This window comes from Pseudochaenichthys georgianus, chromosome 13 (assembly GCF_902827115.2).
Source record: "Pseudochaenichthys georgianus chromosome 13, fPseGeo1.2, whole genome shotgun sequence".
In the NCBI taxonomy this organism is placed as follows: Eukaryota; Metazoa; Chordata; class Actinopteri; order Perciformes; family Channichthyidae; genus Pseudochaenichthys; species Pseudochaenichthys georgianus.
Window position 1 is genome coordinate 28,152,493 of NC_047515.1, and position 21,512 is coordinate 28,174,004.

Below are 21,512 nucleotides of genomic sequence, written 5' to 3' on the forward strand. Positions count from 1 at the left end.
ACTTCCTTAGGAGGGAATCCAGTGAAATTCATGTAAATCAATGGCTTACTGACTCACAGCTATATCTGAATGATAAGATGACAGTCTGTAGGTTTTTTAGCAAGACCAACACTGTATCACACTGTGAACCCAAGGTCTATGTGTCTGGGGAGGTCATTCAAACAGTTACACATTTTAAATATCTAGGCATTATCCTTGACACTACTTTATCCTTCAAAAAACAAGTGAGAAAGGTAATGCAAATAACTAAATACAATCTAGCAAACTTTAGATATATAAGAAACTGTTTGATAATACCTGTAGCAAAACTCTATATGACTGCCATGATCCTTCCCCACCTAACATACTGTATGTCCAGCTGGACCCAGGCGAATAGTTTCTGTTACAGTTACAGTTTCAGGCACTTTGGGGCGGAGCCACTGGACTTTGATTGACAGCTGCCAGGAAGCCCGGAGTTGCCAGGTTTGATAAATGCCTGAACTACCAAGAGCCGAGGAGTGACAGCTGCAAGATCAGTTGGACGAGATTGAATGGTAAAGTAGTCCATAAAAAAGTATTATATTCGTAAAGTGTACAGCTAATATATATATATATATATTTATATATATATATATATATATATATATATATCTTAATGAATTTTATATAAAACAATGTATTTTTGAGTGGGCTGTATCTGTCGAAAACTGCTGTCTGCTGTATGCACCTCCCTTACAAAATGAACTATAAATGAATTATAGTATTACTATAGTATACCATAAGAGTTGTATAGTGTCCTTTAGTAAGTTTGTATTTTTCACCAGCTATTGTATTACTATAGTTTTTTCTGTAGTGCCATTTTATTAGCTATAGTAGCCCTATAATATTTCAATAGTAATACTAAGTATCTAGATCTTTGTAGTATTCCTATATTATTTTAAATATTATAACTATAGTATAATATATAGTGTTTCTGTAGTTGTTTTTTGAACACAAGAACACTCCTATAGTAATAGTATGGGTCCTGGCCTATCCTGTCACTTCACAAACAAGCTCTCAAAGTTTTGGACAGAAAACCTAAGCTATACCACCATTGCAAAATCCTGGACAAACATAACCTGCTCAGCTGGGAAAATATTTTAAAACACACTGATGCATGTCTCATTTTTTAAATTCTAAACGGCAAGGCACCCCCACCACTCTGCACTTTTATACAGCAGAAAAATTCAAACAGCAGAACCACAAGGTCTGCCCTAAGAGGGGACTGTGTAGTCCCTCTTAGGTCCAGTTCCTTTGGTAAACACTGTTTCTCTGTGAGGGCACCAACACTCCGGAACACAATACCAATACAGATAAGGAATAACACCTCCTATCATACATTTAACCACAATCATAAGAACTGGCTTTTAAACAATCAAAAATGTGAACACTTTTAACTGTATCAAGGTATGATGATATTTCATCTGTTTGCATGTTTGTTTGTTCCTCTCTATTGTTGTACTGCTGTTCCTATTTATTGTTGTACTGCTATTTATCTATTGTTGTACTGATGTTGTCTGCTGTACTCTATTTAATTATGTTTTTATTTTCTAGTCTTGTTGTGGTCATTTAACATCTTGCCAAGGACAACAGTTGAAAATTAGCCTGCTGGCTAATACTGGCTCATTTACAGCAATGTGAATTAATGTGCACTGTCCTTTAAATAAGTAAAGAAACAAACAAACAAATCACAAAGTATAACTACTCAATAAATATGAAACTATTTCGATTGTCTTTGAGGTTTCATATTTTAAAAACAGGATCTTCTTTTGTCTGCTCTGCACTTGATTAGGTTATTGAAGGTCATGTCTCTTTTATGGTATTTGCTTATCAGCCAATGACATGTATTCGTTACCTAATCTTGGCATAAACGCTGATAGCACTACGTCTCACAGGGCCACGCCATATAACACACAATAAAGTTAGAGCGTTATGTCAAACACAGCTTCTGTAACACATTGCCTTTTCAGGGCTACCAACAGTAAAATGAACACTTACGTGGACAAAAGACTGTGATTTAATCCGACCATACAAGGTCATCATCACCATCATCATCACCATCATCATCACCATCACCATCACCATCACCATCACCATCATCATCATCATCATCATCATCATCATCATGTAACAACGACCCCACGTGGCTGCAGCCATCAGATACCAGCAGAAAGTCAAATCCTGGGCCCTTTCTCATTTCTCTAACTCCCCTCCTCGACTCCTATCCTCGAGACTTAGTCCCGCCCACAGGAGATGCGAGCGGAGGAGCCGAGGAGGGGAAGCAGCAGGCGGTTAGAGAAATGAGAACTCCTCTCCTCTGAGCGGTCATTTTAAAGAGACATCCATTAATGATGACATAAGGCACAGCAGCCCTCAGTCTGATGGACAGATGTGTTCATGATGACTTATATTTACTTTGATTCATTGACAGTGCGGTATAATGAGACAATAACAGGCTACAGATGCGGACACACACACACATATATATATGTATATATTTATATAAATATATACAATTTCAGAATCAAACAGAGCACTCATAATAACGTAACACTATCAGAGACTGGATATATCCCCCCCCCCCTCTCCCCTCTCTCGTCGCAACAATGAGGAAAATAAATTACGGGCCAAAAGTTTTATTTACAAGTATTACAAGTAAGCAGAGGACACCAAACCAACTGAGACCTGTCTGTCCGCTGCATCTACACACACACTGTACCACACACACCTACACATAATCAGGCTACAGCTGTTGTGTATTTTATTATGTGAAGCACTGAATGGTTTTAGAAAAATATCGACTCTTTGTTTGTAGATATCTACTAAACTAAAGCAAATAAAGAGAGTAGGCCTGTTATACTCAGGGCCGCCTTAATGCACGGGCTGACCAGGGGCCTACGGAGATCAGGGGCCTATCATGAGCCAATAAAAAAAGTTTAAAAAAAATGTTACTAAAAAAAAAAAGGTTTTTTATTTCGGATGTTTTTAAAAAACATTTAAATAAACAAAGTCTTGGCTTTCAGAATATGAAACTTTTATTTCCAAAATCACACGATAAATACATTTTTGAAGCTTGTAAAGGGAAGATGACAGCTCTCACTCGCCACTCACTCCTCCTCCCTCCGGCTGACATTATGAATGTAAGCGTAGAGTAATCATAGATAACACGGCAGGGTCCGTTACAGTTTGTTTTCATCTGGTTTCAAATAAACAAAGTCTTGGCTTTCAGAATATTAAAATTGTTTCGGCAAATTCAGATGATAAATACAACGTTGAAGCTTCGGCATAATTACAAGCGGAGAACGGAGTAACTTGACGTCACAGCAGGCATAACAACAGCCGGTGTTTCTCGTGAGTGTTTTCCCCGGGAAACAAACACAATACACACAAACGCAAAAATACACAAACACACACACTCGCGAGCTTCTCCGAGACCAGTAATCCAAACGAAAATATCTTCCCTCCATACTATTTTGATCATTTGCTCCGCTAATCAATCAGATCGATGGATTCCAGAGATTTTTCTCAAACATGATGACTCCGAAACAGTCAGTGGGCACCACTTAACAGCCAATCAGAATGAGAATATGTTTCACATGTGACTTATTCAAATTGCGAGTGATTGAGTGACAGATGAAGGTTGTTTAGGAGAAAAAGTTTGAGAAGAAAAAGTTTGAGAGTGGCGCTCGGGAAAGGAAATTGTTGAGGGAAAAGGAGTTTCGAGACAAGCAGCTATTACAAAAAATGCCGAAGCTTACAGGTTATTTTAAACCTGTAGGCCAGGATGAGGAGGAAGGACAGATGAGTTCTGTACCGAGTGGTAGCGGTGCCGGCCGCGGGGCCTCGGAGCCAAGTAGGCCGTCTGGTTCTGATAGCAATGGAGTAGCGGGAGAGGAAAAACAGACAGGAGGGACATTATCTGTTGGAGGAGAGGACGACGAGGACTTGCTACGTGGAGGGGAGCCAACGGCAACCGGACAAATACATGAGGGAGGCCCGATACGTCACTGATCTGGAGGAGAGGACCAGGCGCGCATAGAGCAGAGTGGAGAAGTGCGATCACAGAGCCTGCCGAGGCTATAAATGACTTTCATTTGTTGTTTAAATAGGGGGCCTACAAAACAGAAATCAAAATCAGAATCAGCCCCAGGGCCTGATGGCAGGTTAAGGTGGGCCTGGTTATACTGAGTGATATATTATATACACTGCTCTGCTTTCTGCACGGACCTCACAGCTGTTCTCACTGTAAACATCGAGTCGCGATGAAAGCAGTTTCTAAAATAATATCCAGGGGATGCATGCAGAGCTGTCATTAGCTGAGATAAGTCCGGCCGTGCGTCACGACTCTTTGAAACATCTCTGTTCCCGGAAATGCATCCGCGAAGGAGCCGTGGAGGACTGTGGAGGACCCATCAGTGTATCCTCGGTTAGAGCTCCTCCAGAGAGGCTCCTCGATGCTCGATGCTCGGTCCTCAACGTGCATTTAGAGAAATTAGATGTCCTTCAACATGGCGCACTAAAATTAATTTCCGGGTCACTACCGGAGGACCGAGGAGTCGAGGAGGGGGATTTGATGAAATGAGAAAGGGCCCTGGTTTATCTCTCAGCAACACGAGGCCTCTATTATGTATACATTAAAGGAATATTTCACCCCAATATGAACATTTGTATATAAATTACTCATCCTTCAATTTATACCCTGAATTCTCAAAGAAAATGTTTGTTCTAGCATGCCTCGAAGGTAAAATCAGAAGAAGTTAACTGAAAAAAGAACGTATAGATTTGAATGAATGGGGGCCATGTTTCACATAATCTGTTTACAAACTCACAAAAAAACTCCTAATATAAATATATATAGGCCTAACATTTAAATTAAAAAAAGAAACCCTCTTAAAGTTTTAGGAAAATATAAATCTGAACACCTCAAACACTTGGCAAACCTTATCTTCTAGTCTCAAGGGTCTCAACCCTGAATGTCTCATGCAGCCCGGTGTCAATAAACTCATTGACCTGTTGTTACATAGAGTAATGAGGGTGGGGCTTAGGTTCAAACGGGTTGGAAGAGGAGCAGTTATTAAACCTTTGGACTGCACTTAGTATATGCATTAACCTCCTGTTTATAGCCTCCTGTTTGAACCCAACAAAGCGTGAAAACAAGGCGATGGTGTTTATTTCCTGCTTTGTCTCCCTGTGGGCTCAATTAGATGTTCTCTGCACCCTGGTGAGGGACCTCTTCATACCACTTTCAGGGGGGAAATATTGGGCGCTAAGACAGTATGAACATGTAGGCAAGCATGCACAAGGTAGTTTAGAGATATTTCTTTCATACCTGTACAAACATTGTATGCGTCTCACAGAAGCATATCAGCTTTAGTTGAGCTCCATGTATATGGAGGCTAACATGATTAAGATTAAGATTAAGATGGACTTTTATTAATCCCTCGTGGGGAAATTGTTTCTCTGCATTTGACCCATCCTAGTGTTAGGAGCAGGGTGCTGCCATTTTGAACGGCGCCCGGGGAGCAGTGTGGGGAACGGTGCCTTGCTCAGGGACACCTCGGTAGCACTTGGTCTTGCCTGGACTTGAACTGGTGACCTTCCAGTTGCCAAGCCAAGCCCTATCGACTTCGCCACCACCGCCCCATGATCTGTCCGTGAAGCCCATTATGTGCTCGAGTACAGGCTGGAACAAGTTATCTCACAGACTGTATATGGGTGGCGGTCTGAATGTGCAGGTAGCATTATGATTACCCCCATCAAGGAGGTGATGTTTTTTTTCCGGCTCAGTTTGTCTGTCTCTCATTTGTTTTTCAGCAATATTATTACAATATTAAAACTACTAATCTGATTTTATTGACACTTGGAACAAGTTTGTTGCATGGGCCAAAGAAGAACCAATACATTTCAGAGCAGATCCTTGCAACAGAAGGTATGTTTACATTTCGTAACACTTCAAATGAGGTGTTTGTGCTCCATGGATGTGCTGTCAGATAATCTGAAAAAGGTGTCTCAAATCCAAGCAAAAACAGCCATGAATGTGTTGTGAAGCTCAGAGCGAAAACATATAACACAACTTATTTGTAGCATCTTTTTAGTTTTCACATTACAACTTAAAGCTCATGAACGTACCAATTTCCGAAGAACAACCTCCCAATGTTGGGATCATCCGAGGAGCATGTGAATAGACCACCTGCATTTGCAAAGGTCTGCGCTCTCCAAGTGCCATTCTGATAAACATATTTAAACAAAATTATAGTATGACCTTCTCTGTCAGGGAAGGATCCGCAGGAAGCCGCAGTCAGAGCTGAGCGCCATACATCTGAAGTGGAACTACCGGTTAAACCTATACATCAGCCCTCTCCGTCTCCTCTTTTCACCCCGAGGCTGAACTTTTGCAGATATTACCTTCACACACACATTTATACACTTCTTGATGCTGCGGATATTCACATGCCATACATCCTTTTATATAACATTAGCTTGTCCCTTCTCCACGTCACTCACTTTTTATTCCTATAGTCAAAGCGGCGAATATAAAGGTTATTAAAGGACTTCAATGTCAAACCAGTTTTCTCTGCCTCTGGCTGAGAATTTCAAGTTCAGTACCTGCACAGTATGTGTTTGTTTGTTTTTTACAGGTAGTGTTGAATGATAATTGAACCAGGTCAGAAAAACAAAAACAAAGAGGTGGTTAGGATGGTTCAGGAGTCATTAGAGTTCACAGGAGCCAAACACAGACTATTACAGTTTGTCTATGTACATGCAAGATGTATTCGAAAACTTCACTTAAAGGATAGGTAAGTTTGAGAAACCGGCTCGAGATACACTTTTAATGCAATATTGGTCAAGCAGAGCTTCCTTAATACGGGTCGTAAATCGATGGGAAATGGCTGATGGGGAGGAAAGTAATAGGTAGCTCTATAGAGAGATAATAGCCGTCTGGTGATGGGAGGGCATTACAAAAGTCTATGAGAGGAAATAGAGAAAATTATGTGAAGCTTGAACATGTGACAGTAATGATCACACACACACACACGCACGCACGCACGCACGCACGCACGCACGCACGCACGCACGCACGCACGCACGCACGCACGCACGCACGCACGCACGCACGCACACACACACACACACACACACACACACACACACACACACACACACACACACACACACACACACACACACACACACACACACACACACACACACACACACACACACACACACACAGTAGAATGCTGAGGGATTGTGGTCATAACTTGTATCATGTGACCTGTCAGCGGACAGCAGCACAGCTATCTCACTGTCACAAACATGTGGTCAGAAATGTTTGTCAAACAAAGTTACACAGACCAAAGAAAAAGTATTAGCATAGCATAATTTGAGACTTCAGCCTCACCTGAGACACCAGGGAGAGGCTCTGTGGTGGTAATGAGTGTGTTTAAGTGAATAGTAGTCACTTAAAGTAGTATTCAGTCAGTGGTTGTGAAGGGAGGTACTCTGTTTTGCGTTGCCTTGGGATACTACTATGTATTAGCCACTACATCACTGCTGAAAGTGGCCAAGCTAAGATTCCCATGCTCTTATTAGGACCAGGAAGTACCGGGAAGCTCTGGAGAACAAATTACTTTCCCCGAGGTTCATGGGTTGTAAATATTTTTCAAGATCTGATACTGTGATACTTTTACCCTATGTTAACTAAATGTATGCCACTATACACACTGCTAAAAATGGAAGAATTTCAATCATATTAATATTATATCTGATTCTTATAATATTCCCTTATTTTGCTCCGAAAATACAGTATAAAAAAGGAACGGTTTGGCACTTTAGGACCATATGTTTATTTTCCAGCAAAGCAAGGCTAACCAGCTGTTGGATCCAGCTAACATATGAGTGTCACTCTTTTTAGCAATTATACATAAAATATACAAAATAATAATTTTCATAGCACTATCAAAGCCAGCATTCTGGCATACAAAAAAATGGAGGTAGCTCAGATTTGCTTTGAACCAACAGAATATAACAAAAGGACTCTGAAATGGTTAACTGCACTTCATACAGATGTTTAATGTGAGGTTGTTTCTGCACTCTACTCTCATGCTTGCACGCCCGCCCACACTGCTTTTAGATTCATACGCACATGCTCTGGTATTCCTGCTGCAGCTGGATATCAGCCAAGTTTGTTCTCTATCTTTTGAATGCTGTGCTTTTACGCCATGAGGTGTGTCACTCAGGGGGGTGAAACCTACAGCTCATACTGTATGTTGCCCCACCTAGCTTTCCAGCAATGACAAATGGTTAAGTGTAAATTCCCTCTGCTTTGACAACCTGCTGATGGACGGATGCAATGACAAACAACATTCCTGGTTGTTATGCCAACTGCAAACAAATGCCAACTTCCCTTTACAGCCTCCTTGGAAAGCATGGCACGTGTATAAGAGTTTGTAACACAACTGCTCTTTCCTGCTATATACTGTTCCCGTTTAATGAAGATGATGTAAAATAAACTGCTCTGCTTCAGGGTGGTTGGCACCTGTATCTGAACAGTTTATTTCTACTTCACACTGATAACCTGATATTCTTTGCCTTGATAAGCACTTTGGCGAGATCAGAATGTTTGCCGTTAATGCTCCTACACACTGCCCTCTTTTATATTATCTCAAGATTCACCAAAAACATAATTTTCTTTGTTGAATTATCCAACTAAAATGTTTTGTTCTTCAGTCTTTACGGTCTAAAAAAGGTTTCCATTAGTCAAATATATATTGCTCAATAGTGTGGAGCTTAAATGGCTGCTTTATGGACTCTCAATACATACGGTTATGAAAAATGCAAACATAATGCTTGTGAAACCTCATTGTATACTTTACTGCTGTGTTTATTACATTATGTCAGCAAATATATTTTCCACATGACACACACAGATATCCTGAAAGTTCACAGCAATGTTCAGGCTTCTTATAGTCCACAGTGATTGTTAAGTGTCTCACAGCTGCATTTCTGTGGTTGATAAAGAGACAGGACGCTGCCTGCATCAATCTATGCATTTTGTTTTGCTTGTTGCCTTTGCTTTAGATAAGTGTGGAGTGTTTCTAAAACTAAAACAATGGACAAGGAAACGTACCAATGTCAGATAGTCATACCACGAGAAAAACACAAAAACGAGATACAATACTACCAGAGCACGGAGGCCCTTATTGGTTCGTAGCCATGTGAGGGGGTGGTACAAGCTGCAGAGAGTAGGTGGACGAGGGGGGATGGGGGAGATGTTCGGAGCTCATGCTAAGACAGGGGGTTGAGAACAAGGCAGTGTGTGTGATCTATGGAGTGGAGCTGCTGCACAGAAATGTTTTGAGGGGGTGCACGCATTTGAGGGAGCCCTCTCAGGAAGCAGGAGGTTTGGCGAGTGTGAGTGTGTGTGTGTGTGTGTGTGTGTGTGTGTGTGTGTGTGTGTGTGTGTGTGTGTGTGTGTGTGTGTGTGTGTGTGTGTGTGTGTGTGTGTGTGTGTGTGTGTGTGTGTGTGTGTGTGTGTGTGTGTGTGTGTGTCTTGGGGGCCTGAGGTTCATGTGGGGACCAAATGTCTGTCCTCCTGTCAGGATATCCACAGAAAAGAGGGGTTTCTGGGGCACCCCGCCAAAAAGACGAGACTTTTGAAACACACATCCCAAATCTTTCTTCGCAAATGAACCCTCATGTACATGTTTTACTTTATATTTTTGCAATACAGGTCCCCATGTGCCATCATCCTCCTCACTATGTGGTTTAAAAATACATTGTCTTGTTCAAGAATTTCATAATAATTGTATATCTTGCAAAAAGGTCAGCAAAAACTGCGGATTCCAGGAAATAACCTCTTATCGTGTGGTTTCTCGCACTAAAGCGGCAGAGCCCACAGATTGAGGATGGCTGGAAATATATATTTTTTAGGCTGGCAAGCCAAAACAAAAACTTACAATAAAAACTGAATCAGATACTTCTATAAAATATCAAGAGGCCCCAGCTGTTTAACAACACAAAACTACACTTCCACTCTCCAAATTATTTCCCAATGCTCTCGTCAATGCAAGATTAACTGGAGGAAGTGCAACCATCAGGATACAGGCCAGCTGAGCTTCGGATATGATAGAATAAACATTGCCATTTAACAATGGAGTCTTCAATCCAAACAAGGCTTGAGGGATTACAAATCTGCCCACTACAGGCTATGTGCGTGTACTGCAGCACTCTCACATTATGGTGGTCTTTAGACAGCCATCAGCTAGTATAATTAAGTAGCTGGAAAAACAAAAAAAGGGATAAGTGAAAAGGCCAAGAGACAGAAACAGGTGCACAGGATAATAAGATAATAATAATAAGATAATAATAAGATAATAAGAGTTGAAGACATGGAGCTCCGTGGCATTCCTTTGAGATGTGATGTCATCATGGCAGACAACCAAATACAGTATGTTCCTGCTACTGAAAGTGACATTCCCTGTTGGGTATGTCACTGGAGACAGCTTCACGCTCCTCCCACAAATATCTATTTTCATGCATGGTAAACTGAGACATGTAACTCATATCTGAAGTTGGTACAAGAAGAACCTTCATGAGGGAAAATGTGTCTGAGGGTGAACAAGACTATCTAAGAGGATCCTCAGGTTATAAGGAAACCAAAACATAGGAATGTGTCCAGGCCTGTCACGATAAATACTTTTATTAGACAATATATTGGCCCGGAAATGATTTAGCAATTTTTTTAGACGATATGCAGAAATTGGAATTGAAATGTGAAGAAATATTTAAATATCCCAAACAAAAATGAGATAACAAAAATAAAACTGCACAACCATCACAATAAATAAAATGGTCTGTAAATAAAAATTGGCTAATAGTGGTAGAGAAAACCCTGCAGTTCAACATGTTGGTTTAATGCAAGTGACATTTCTATATACAGATATGCAATATCAGGGGGTCATCAAAACGGCTGTAAAGGTGGGGCAACATAAATATTACTTTCGCAGAAGCTTCTAGGTTTGTTCAAACAAACCCATTAACCTCAGGAAATGGAAATAATTAACAGTTATGTATTTAATTGTTTTTATTACAGGTCTGGGTGATTATTGCAAATCAGGAAATAGCAGAAGGCAGTGGAGAAATGAATTACTTCCCAAGGGTGTGGCAGAAATTTTAAATATTTCCATGTGTATAAGAGCAACTTGTGTCTTTAGATTTAAGTATTCCCTGACACTAATTGGAGTAAGGATGATGACATCTTACACAACTAAATCCCTGTAGGTAGCATAGTGGAGAGAGCCTATACTGCTTGGAGACCATGGAGATGTGATTGGTAACAACCCTGATCCAAATATAGCTGATTAACCCCTGCAGCCCTGATCTGTTTTTAAGGAGTGTTGGCCTTGGCCCCTTTCTACAAAGATAATTGAATTCGGCCTAATCCGATAGGGATGAGAGACATTTGAAGAAGGAAACGGCAAACATGCTTCAAAACTTCCAACCCCTGTGTGAGGGTAAAGGGAAAGCAGCAGAGCAAGACTAATACTCATAGTTTCTACTGTGTATTATTGATAAGTAGCTAAAAAAGTGAACATTGGATGGACATACTGCTTTGCACATAGTTTTATTCTTCATGGAAAAAATGATCTGCCCTTCTGCTTGGGATCTGTCTCTTCTGGCTTGTATTTTTTAATTACAAGCTCAATTTTTCCAAGAGTCATGGACAAACACGGCTGAAACAGACTCAATATGGGGAGAGGCTATATTTTTTTTTTACAAGATTGGCAAACAAACCTTTATTTTACATTATCCGTGTAGTAAGTACCCCTCAAGCAAAACAGACACATTTATTTTAACTTTAAATGTATTGTACTTTTTGGAGCCATGGACATTACATTTCTCTGACAATATATGTAGAACGTACATTTCTCTCTGCACCCTATTTCTGGCAGAACTATCAGGACTTCCTGTTTTTCAAAGGAAGCACAAGGTTGTGGCTGACAGGATCTCATCAGGCATGAGTGACTGTGGCAGCAGGACCCATGCTCCTCAGGCAGAAGTAAGAAGCTGTAATCTCCCCTTCACTCAATAAGACATTAAATGGAATGTTTGACTTTATTATTTCTCCTTGTTGGCGGCACCAGGGATCAACCAAACTCCTGTTACCCCTCATGCTATTTCACTATATGCTGTTCTAACAGAGGAAACCCTCAGAGTTGATTACAAAAATGGAGACGCAAAGAAAATAATAAAAATATATACTTCTGAGCAGACAAACACTAAAGAAAGAGGTAAAGATCCAACAGAGCATGAGATCAGATGTGAGAAATTGCATCTTCTCTCAATCCTCTAAATCCTCTAAAGGCTGCCTTAACTAAATTATTACTCGTTTTTAACTGTCAAAGTCAAAGTCAGCTTTATTGTCAATAATTCTACATGTTGTACATCCAAAAATCTCGAAATATCGTTTCTCGAGGTCCTACAGTGTGATATATATACATCAAACAACAACAAAAAAACAAAAAGGGCCGAGATAACCGGTGTTCAGCGGAGATGGCAGAAAAGTGACTGGTGCTGGATGAGGAAGGTTGGTTGTGTGTGTGTGTGTGTGTGTGTGTGTGTGTGTGTGTGTGTGTGTGTGTGTGTGTGTGTGTGTGTGTGTGTGTGTGTGTGTGTGTGTGTGTGTGTGTGTGTGTGTGTTGGGGGGTTAGAGTCCAGGACCATTTGGGGCAGGGGAGAAAGGTCGGAGGCAGGGTGGAGAGTGCAGGGGAGAGATGTCAGAGAGGGGGAGAGAGGGAGGGAGGGAGGGAGGGAGGGGAGAGATTTCAGCATCCTGACCGCCTGGTGGAGGAAGCTGTTCCCCAGCCTGATGGTGCCTGAGCTGAGGCTGTGGAACCTTCTTTCTGAAGGCAGGAGGCTGAAGAGGCTGTTGGAGGGGTGGGTGGAGTCACCCACAATGCTGAGTGCTTTGCGGGTGAGGCAGGTGTTGTATATGTCCTGTAGTGAGGGGAGCGAGGCACCGATGATCCTCTGGGCAACTGCCACTAACATTTACAAAAATGCCTGACCGGTGTAACCACAACTGTGAAATGTAACCTTATTTTTACACTTGAAGATAAATAACACCTTATTATTTAGTCTTCAAGTCATCAATTGTCTGTATTGTTGTGTTATGGTTCACATCTGTCACCTTGTGCCTCAGCATACAATAATAAAACACAATTTGTTATCAATTGTTGACACGGTGTTAAAAATGTTCCACTGACGACACACCTCCTGTTCCTTCTAGATGTGTCCCTCTTATGAACCACCTTGTTTGTTCAGTCACACATAAAAGCTTTACATGCAGCATGGTATACGTGATGTTTGCGCAGTAAGAACACATTATTATACAGTTGTACTATACTTAAGTGAATCAATTCATCTCCATTTATTGTTTTATTGTGCCTCAGAGGGATTGTTTCTCTTCAATTACATCCCAGCCTTTACATTTTTAGTTTGTATATGTCAGTGTCATGTGTGCAGGCAAAAGGTAGATTGTTCTCTTATATTGTAAGGAAATGGGATTCAAGGGTGAGATTAGTGTGCGGCTGAAACAAGGGGGAGATTAACTAGAGATTAACCTCTCAAGATGACCAGCACACTTACATTTGCAGCATTTAAGCCCTGACTTGGTTGACATTTTAGAAAGCTATGTGAAAATCCAGTAGCAACCATTGGTACAGAAGGGAAAAAAAGAGAGTATAGGGAAAGAGTCAGCTCGCTAAGAAACACAGAAAGCCATGTTGTGAAGAAGAAGTGTCTGTCTATCCCACACTCTACAACCGGAGACCAGCTGGCCAGACCAAAGCATCCATTCAGTAGGCTTACAGGAAGTGAAAGAGGGAAAAAAACAAGATTTCAGAAAAAAAGACAATACAACTATCTATTCTGTTAGTGCCACCAACAACTGGGTGGTTTGTGAGTTGGTTTCCACAACTAATTCTGAGTGACTCGTGGCGTTTTCACCAGTGAAACACAAAAAGTGATAAGGTGTACCTTAAACATTATTTAGAAACAAAAAGGACGCCTCGTGACACTCACAGCCAGGCTACAATTATTATCTTCATCACGTTCATTGCAAGCTCTCAATTGTCTCCCAACAATGAAAACTTAATTTGGCGGTCCATCAAGGTGGCCAACGTTTTACTTGTAAAAAAGTTATTTAAAGCCAATCAATCAAAAATGGAAAGTTTACCAGTAAACAGCACGACATACGCAAGAATGTATGATTATAGGCAAGACCAGGAACTCCAGAACAGCACCAGAGATAAAGATGTAGTACATTGTTGTACACACTTGGTGAGATAAGTGGAAAGAAACAGTTCGGTAAATCTATTGTATCACGTACAGAACTCATATGTGCTTGATGAAATAGTGAGCTTTGCAAGAAATCTTGTAAACATTAACTAACTTTATTTTATGTGCTAAAGCGCAAATAATGTATTTTTTATTTGTCAAGCGGTGTTTTTGTTGCAAAGAAATCAGGTCTTATGAAACCACTTTTAGACTACCAAAACTACCAAAACCACTCAAACGGTGCATCAGTTCATGACATGTTTAGCTTGTTTTCAGGCATAGGATCAGCCTCAATGTTTGTGTGTTTTCAAAGAAGGGTTTCCATTAACACAACAAGTGGTTTAATATGTAAATCTGCATTGAAAATATCTATCAGAGAGTATTGCAAGGCCTAGATGTTGCTCTTGAGTTTTATCTATCAGTTTGCATTTATATAAACTGTACGTCAGTATAATAAGTAAGCCGTTTTACCAATGTTTTAAGCATCTGGAACTTGATGAGCCACATACTTCTTTATCCTAATTCTGCCATAAAATAATTCCACATACTTGGTGTTGAAAACATGCTTACATTAACATCAAAACACACGAATAAATTGTGGCTGCAAGACTTTGAAAACCACACTGATCCTGTTTGAAACTCTTCCAATAAAAGTTTAAATAAACAGCTCTCAAGAGAAAAGCAATATATTACAATAACAAGACGAGAGCATAGCAACAGAAGGCAATCTAAACATCAGCATTGTGTTGGATGTAGGTAAATCATCCATATGCAGAGAAAGAAAATATTCACTCTGGATGTGGTTCTATATGTTCACTTCAGGTTGTTTTCCCTGATGTTCAAAGGCAGGAATGGGGGGAGGGTTTACTGATCTGACCCTGAGGGAATGAACTCCCAACAGACTAGCCTGCTGAGGGTCCTCATGTCATGAAGAAGACGGGTCTAATGGGAATTTCCTAGTAACTGTGGTTAAGTGGATGGCAAAACACTGAGAAATAAGGGTGGAGTTCATCTTTCTCAAAGCATGACAGAGAGTTGAATGCTTGGCGTGGGGGCTGTCACACCGGAAACATCGTCTCTTTGTTCCTCCCTCACTTGTCCTTTGTCACTTAACAAGAAAGACGGGTATTTTCTCTTTTCCATGCATGTGCTTCCGACAGGTGTGTTGGGGGTTTGCCGCTTAATTTAACTATGCAGTGAGTACTGTGCATTGAATGCAAAGGAGGATTAAGTCAAAGTACATCGTTTCTCACAGAGATGCAAAAGTTAAGTTTGGTCAGTGACGGTCAAGGTGAAACATTGGTTAGGTTTGTTTGTTTGTCAGCATCAACACTAGATTCTCATGAATCTGGGAGGAAGGGTCTAGCATGGGCCAAGGGAGAACCCATAATATTTTTGAGTAGATCCGAATCACAAAATGGGAAATTTGGCCTCGTGGAGGTTCTGGTTCTAGTTCTAGTTTTGATCTGGGACAGTAATGCTTGAAAGACCTACCACAATGTGGTGAAAGAGAATCTCCCAGGACTGATTCAGCTTCTGGTTCAACACCATGTCAAGGAAGTCACAGATGAAGTAGCCTGTTGGGAAAGAGAGCATTTAGCCGATGTTAATGACAATCTTTAAGTTTAGCAATTCATTTATGAATGATTCATTTAACTAAAGAAGCCTTGAGCATATCGAGTCATTGGGGGGGCCACACTGCTTCCATGACGACAACCACGGTGCGTCTTGGAAAGAGGCTATTCATATCCACTCCTTCCCCACCACCAGCCGTATCCATGGTTACAGCTATTCACAATGCTGAACAATGATGAAGGGGATGAAGGGGTGACTGGATTTAAGCTAATTGTATTGGAAATTTGACACCAAGACCCTTTTGACATGTTTGGATTGTCTCACCATACATAAATGTACTTGCTTTCAGCCTCAGGACGAAATATTGTCTAAATATATTGGAGGGAACTCCAGGCCGATGTCTCTTTTTAATAGCTTGTTATTTACAAGAGTTCATGTTCGGGTCAAGTTTAGCTATAAACAGTCAATTAGAGCAGCATGTGACTTGTTAAATTAAAGAGCCAATACACATACACTTCTTTGCCGATGTGTTTTAACATGGAATAATTAATTACTGTATTATACAGTACAATACTTTGTATTTAAACATAAAGGTGTAACAAAGAATCACTTTGTTTTTAAGAATAGTATTACTCTTTATGTTCAACCTAGGCATGATGCCAATGCACAGTTAATGTCTACACAGAGAACAAAGGAATTGGAAGCTACTTGACTTTCCCTTAGCTAACAAGCAAAGCATGAACAGTAAGAAAAGAAGGTTAAATCATCCAAAGCAATAGATTCAGGGTTTTTTCATTCGAGATCATGTGGGGTGACAGCCATTGGCATGTTTACATTAAACCAGTTAGACAACCACCGGGTTTCAGGCTCATGCAACACAACCTTAACCTTAACCTGGTTAAGCCTGAACCTGGAGTAACTGTAATGTAATGCATGTAAACATCTCATCAATGTGGCCTTTTCCCACCAGTCTGTGTAAACTTCACTTTCGAAGCATGGTCCATCATTCATTGTGAATACTTGTTTATACTATATCAACTAAATGTGCCCATGGAAAAATAATGACTATGAGCATCTTATTTTCTGTATTTGATATTAGATAAAGCTGCAAAGAGATATCAATTAGTTTCAACGTTATTAAATAAATTGCCACATAAGTTCATAATCAATTAATCTGTTTGAATAATTTCAAAGAAAGAAAAAACTCAAGATCATTTTAATTCAAGCTTCTAAAATGTGAATATTGTCTCGTTTGTTTTTCACTTCTCTGACTGTAAACTGAATAGACAGATTCCTCTACAGCAAATAAAAAAAGGTTTTGGTTGAACTCTTAGTATTAAAAGTAACTTACTTTTATAGTCTATGGGTGAAACACCACCATTTAACGAGTATCTATCTCTAACGCTGTTATACAAAGCAACACAGGGAATGGTGAGTATTAAAGCCCCTTGACAAAAGGATCACACACTTCTGGGCTGTGCAAGACATTGTTCTCAGCATTGAACAAGGTCTTCATTCAACAAGTGGAGAGTCATCGTTGCAAGGTTATCAGCGTGGTATCCCAGTGAGAACAGGTCGAATGCACAAATCCGGAGAACAAAACTCCTCACTACAACTTGCTGAGGCCTCAGAATCACACCACATCTTCAGTGGGAGGGCCGGGAGAAAAACTCCACTTGTTTTCCATGAATGACTCCCCTTTCTGTAACCACTGGCATCTGACAAGCACCACCCGCATAAATCAACTGACTTTTTGCCCAAGTTACAAGTGAGGTCACGTGACTGTACGGGGTTACGCCTGGTGCCAACTAGGACTGATAATAATGCCCTCCATTGATCCATCACTGTCCCTTGCTTTGCCAGCTTCCAGGGCTGGGCTTCCTGAAAGAATGTCAAACATCCTGGGAATCCTCGGGGAGCTCTTGTTGACCGGCACACTTCCAATAAATGTCTGGATTTAAGAGGACCCACGTGCCAAGAAATGTTTTTGAATACTTTAAGGGTTCATGAGAAATGGTAAAGGCAGGATGAATATCTATTTTAAAAGATGTGAGGTTGCATGCACACTTAAATGTAATACATCTTTATGATATTAAGCAAAATCCAATCAAGCAAGAGTTTCTAATTGTGTGTATATTACACAACCAAGACAAATGAGTTTTAGTCAAGCAAAGAGAAAGTGTAGATGGGTTCAAAGTCCAGTTAAAGGGAGGGTACACACACAACCTGAATCACAGACCAGAAACAATCATCTCCATCTCTAATGGCTTAGTTGTGAGAAAAGTTTGACTTTAGTAAACAAAGACCAGTAAACAGCAACAAGTTAATATTTACAATGTCAGTGAAATGTAGAAACAATGAACTGCCTATATTTGCTGACAAAAGTCAGAGCACATTTCAACACTGAGGTGTAACAAGTCTCAATTTTGAAAGGTGTTGCTGCACTTTTCCAACTGATTAAAATAATAATGAATTGCCAGGTCAAGACTTGTTCTAGTCAGTTAAAATAATGATTCACATGCTTTTGGACCTATAACTTCCACTGACACCGTGTGGGAAAGGAGATGGCCAGGCATGGATGAAGTCACTTCCTCATTTCCCCTTATGGTGGCAGCAGCACCCATGGGTGCACCACATCTGAGCCTTCTCTTCACCAACACAAGCCCATTCAGACACGTGTTATTTTTTATAAAACGTATTTTATCAAGCAGATTTAATTTTCCATAATATTGTCCATGAATCAATGCTTTGTTATACTGATGTTATCTGCATATTGTGTTTAATTTATTTTGTAAAAGGTGATAAACAAATCAACTGTTTGTATTTATATGAACACTGTGCCAGGGGCGGACTGGCCATCGGGACGTTCGGGACGAATCCCGATGGGCCGGTACTGAAGTGGGCCGGTCGGACGATGTGGGCCGGCCGGTAACCGGCAGGGCTCGACATTAAATGGCCCGCTGGCCCGGAAGCACTATTTAGACACCCCGGGCCAGCATAACGTACTTTCCACTTGCCGGCTCGGGCCACTAAAAATATTGCTTTTAAAAAACGTCCTGTGGTATTGGTATTTTGACTAGCAATTTACTTAAATTGTTTCGTTTAGCAACGCTACAACATAGCGTTCCGTGAGTCGGTTGTCGTTGTTGTTGGGTGAAAAGCAAACAGCTGTTTGCTGCGGAGCAGGCTCCCGTGAGCGGGAGCGCACTGCTTCACTACAGACCACAGACTATCGTGCCACCTAACCATTCGCCAAATGTTTTTAATACCAGCGGTAACCGGCCAAGCGCCGGGCAAAAAACAATCTTCAAATAAAGGAGAGTGACAGGGAGTATGAGAAGAAGAGGGAGAGAAAGAAGAGGGAGAGAAAGTTTCAGCCAGCTTGATCGATGGAGTTGGCTGCAGTGACGCGTCCTAAAACCCTTTTATAATCTATCGATTAGATTTATGATTCGAAAATTATAAAAGTAGGGTAGACATGTGGAGATTATCCGGCTGAACAAAACGTGCATTTATCAAACAGGTTTGTTTTCCACAGACCTTATTTCCAGCTATTTTCCAAAACCCTTGTCGAGGGAACCAGCAGCTTACTTCCTGGTTTCAGGACGCGTCACTGCACCTCTCAATATGATGCCAATATAAACAAGGTCTTCTGTCGGCTCTGTACATCAATGCCGACCTATGCTGACAAGTAAGTGAAGAGTAGACAATATAAAGAAATTGGCGAAATGTCCCAGCAGTTTAGGATAATGAAGGTTCTAATCAAATCTATTACATATAGCCATTACATGTCTAACTCCTAATGACAGGAAGGCAGAAAGTGCATTATACAAATAATAATAATAGCAGCATTTGTTTAACAATGACCACAATATCATTATTTTTAATAAACCAAATATGAACAATTGAGGAAAATGAGGAAGAACTGATGATTAAAATGTTGTAGTACAAGTAGTAATGTAGTTAGTGCATACATTACTATTGCAACACATGTGTTAATTTTTCTTCATTATTAGTCGATTTTTTTTGTTGGACGAATGCTCCGGGCCAGTGGTTACAATGGTGGGGCCAGTGACAATACAAGTCCACCGGCCCGGAGGTAGACATTATTTACCCTTAATGTCTACCGCTAGTAAATTGTCTACCCCCCAGTCCCCGTCCCCGTCGACAATTTACTAGCGGTATTTAGGCCTACTTGCGGTACCGTGGTGGGCCGGTGGTACCGAAGTGGGCCGGTCGAGAGTCCCGGGCTGATTTGTAGTCCCAGTCCGCCCCTGCACTGTGCTGACAGTCTACTTACCGATCGATAACGACACCAAGGCGTGAGAAAACACAGAGTGAGTTTCTATCAAATCTTCGGCCATCTGTGGGTGGCGGAAAAAGCTGAAAAGACGAACACAAGTGCAAAAAAACTTGATGTAAGAGTGATGTTTTTACTATTCATGAGCCAACTTCATATCAATAGTTATTGGTTGAGGATTTTTTTTTTTATTGGAAGCGTCTCGGTGGTCTGCAGAAGTAAACATTATCATAATAATGTAAAACTATGTGTAGTAGCCTAATCAACAAATCCAGGACACATGGGAACAAAAAGTCCATTAAGGGTCTCCATGCTGGCATGTCAAAAATAAAGGTTAATAATGAATAATATAAATCTTTACTAATCAAACAACCTTAAATGAAGGCTAAATATATTAAAGGCACGTTTTTTAAGACAACCGCGCAAAAGTCCAGCATCCGTTTATGAAACCATGCTCGCATGATAACCCTTTTCTCGCAGTCAGCACCTTATGTAAACAAAACAGTTTAGTGGGATTTTACTCACCATAACACTGCCCATATCGCAGTGATAAAGCTGTGCACGAAGGATGTAGAGATGTTTCTCCATTTCAATGCATTCCTGCAGGCAGACTCAGGCATGGGCAGTTTACTGACACCAGCATTGACCAGCCTAAAAAACCCGACCGAGACCCCGGTGGTTAGGATCACTGAACTCAACTCCATTGCTCAAAGATTTGTTGAATGAAGACTTAACATGCAACGATTGTCCCCAATGTGAGTGGTATCAACGCGCGCGTCTTGTTGTCCAGCCAGAAAAAATACGAGACAATCACACCAGGGTATTTCCAATTCCAATACCTCACTGGCTCAAAAGAAAAACGTGTTTCTTCCACGGTTTTTGTCCAGAGAAAGAAAGCGTGGACGAGTCTGTGGACGTATGTTTATGATATGTTTTCGGTGATAGTCCTAACAAAGAGAGATGTGCAGCCACCGGTGTGCCCGGTGGAGGTGGGTGGGGAACGTCAGTGTGAAGCCGGGTGTACAGTTGTGAAACAGTTTTGTTGTAAAACCTCATCCCTGCTTGTGTAACTTTTGACATCAACAGAAAGGACTTCCCCGCCCTACTACAAAGGGGCGCGGCAGAGAGCACGTTCTGTGTGTTGTGTTACCTTCAGGTGCTGTCGAAAATACGTTCATCTGTTTTGTGTTGGGTGAACATTAAAGCAACCTGTCTTGGTGTTTTCTTGCATAACCATGATTACATGCAAACAATTAGACTAGAAAATAATAACTTGAGT

General features: G+C 40.8%; 1 protein-coding gene across 1 annotated transcript in view; it reads right to left on the bottom strand.

Annotated features, from left to right (window-relative positions):
• The window catches only part of tlcd2 (TLC domain containing 2), a 34,743-nt gene extending 13,499 nt beyond the window's left edge, over positions 1-21,244 (bottom strand). The window contains exons 1-3 of the mRNA XM_034098195.1: positions 20,759-21,244; positions 20,234-20,316; positions 15,853-15,935 (exon numbers count right to left, since the gene is read on the bottom strand). Coding sequence (XP_033954086.1) covers positions 15,853-15,935; positions 20,234-20,316; positions 20,759-20,937 — 345 coding nt within the window. The 5' untranslated portion in view covers positions 20,938-21,244. The remainder of the gene's footprint in view (positions 1-15,852; positions 15,936-20,233; positions 20,317-20,758) is intronic.
• Between the last annotated feature and the right edge of the window lie 268 nt (positions 21,245-21,512).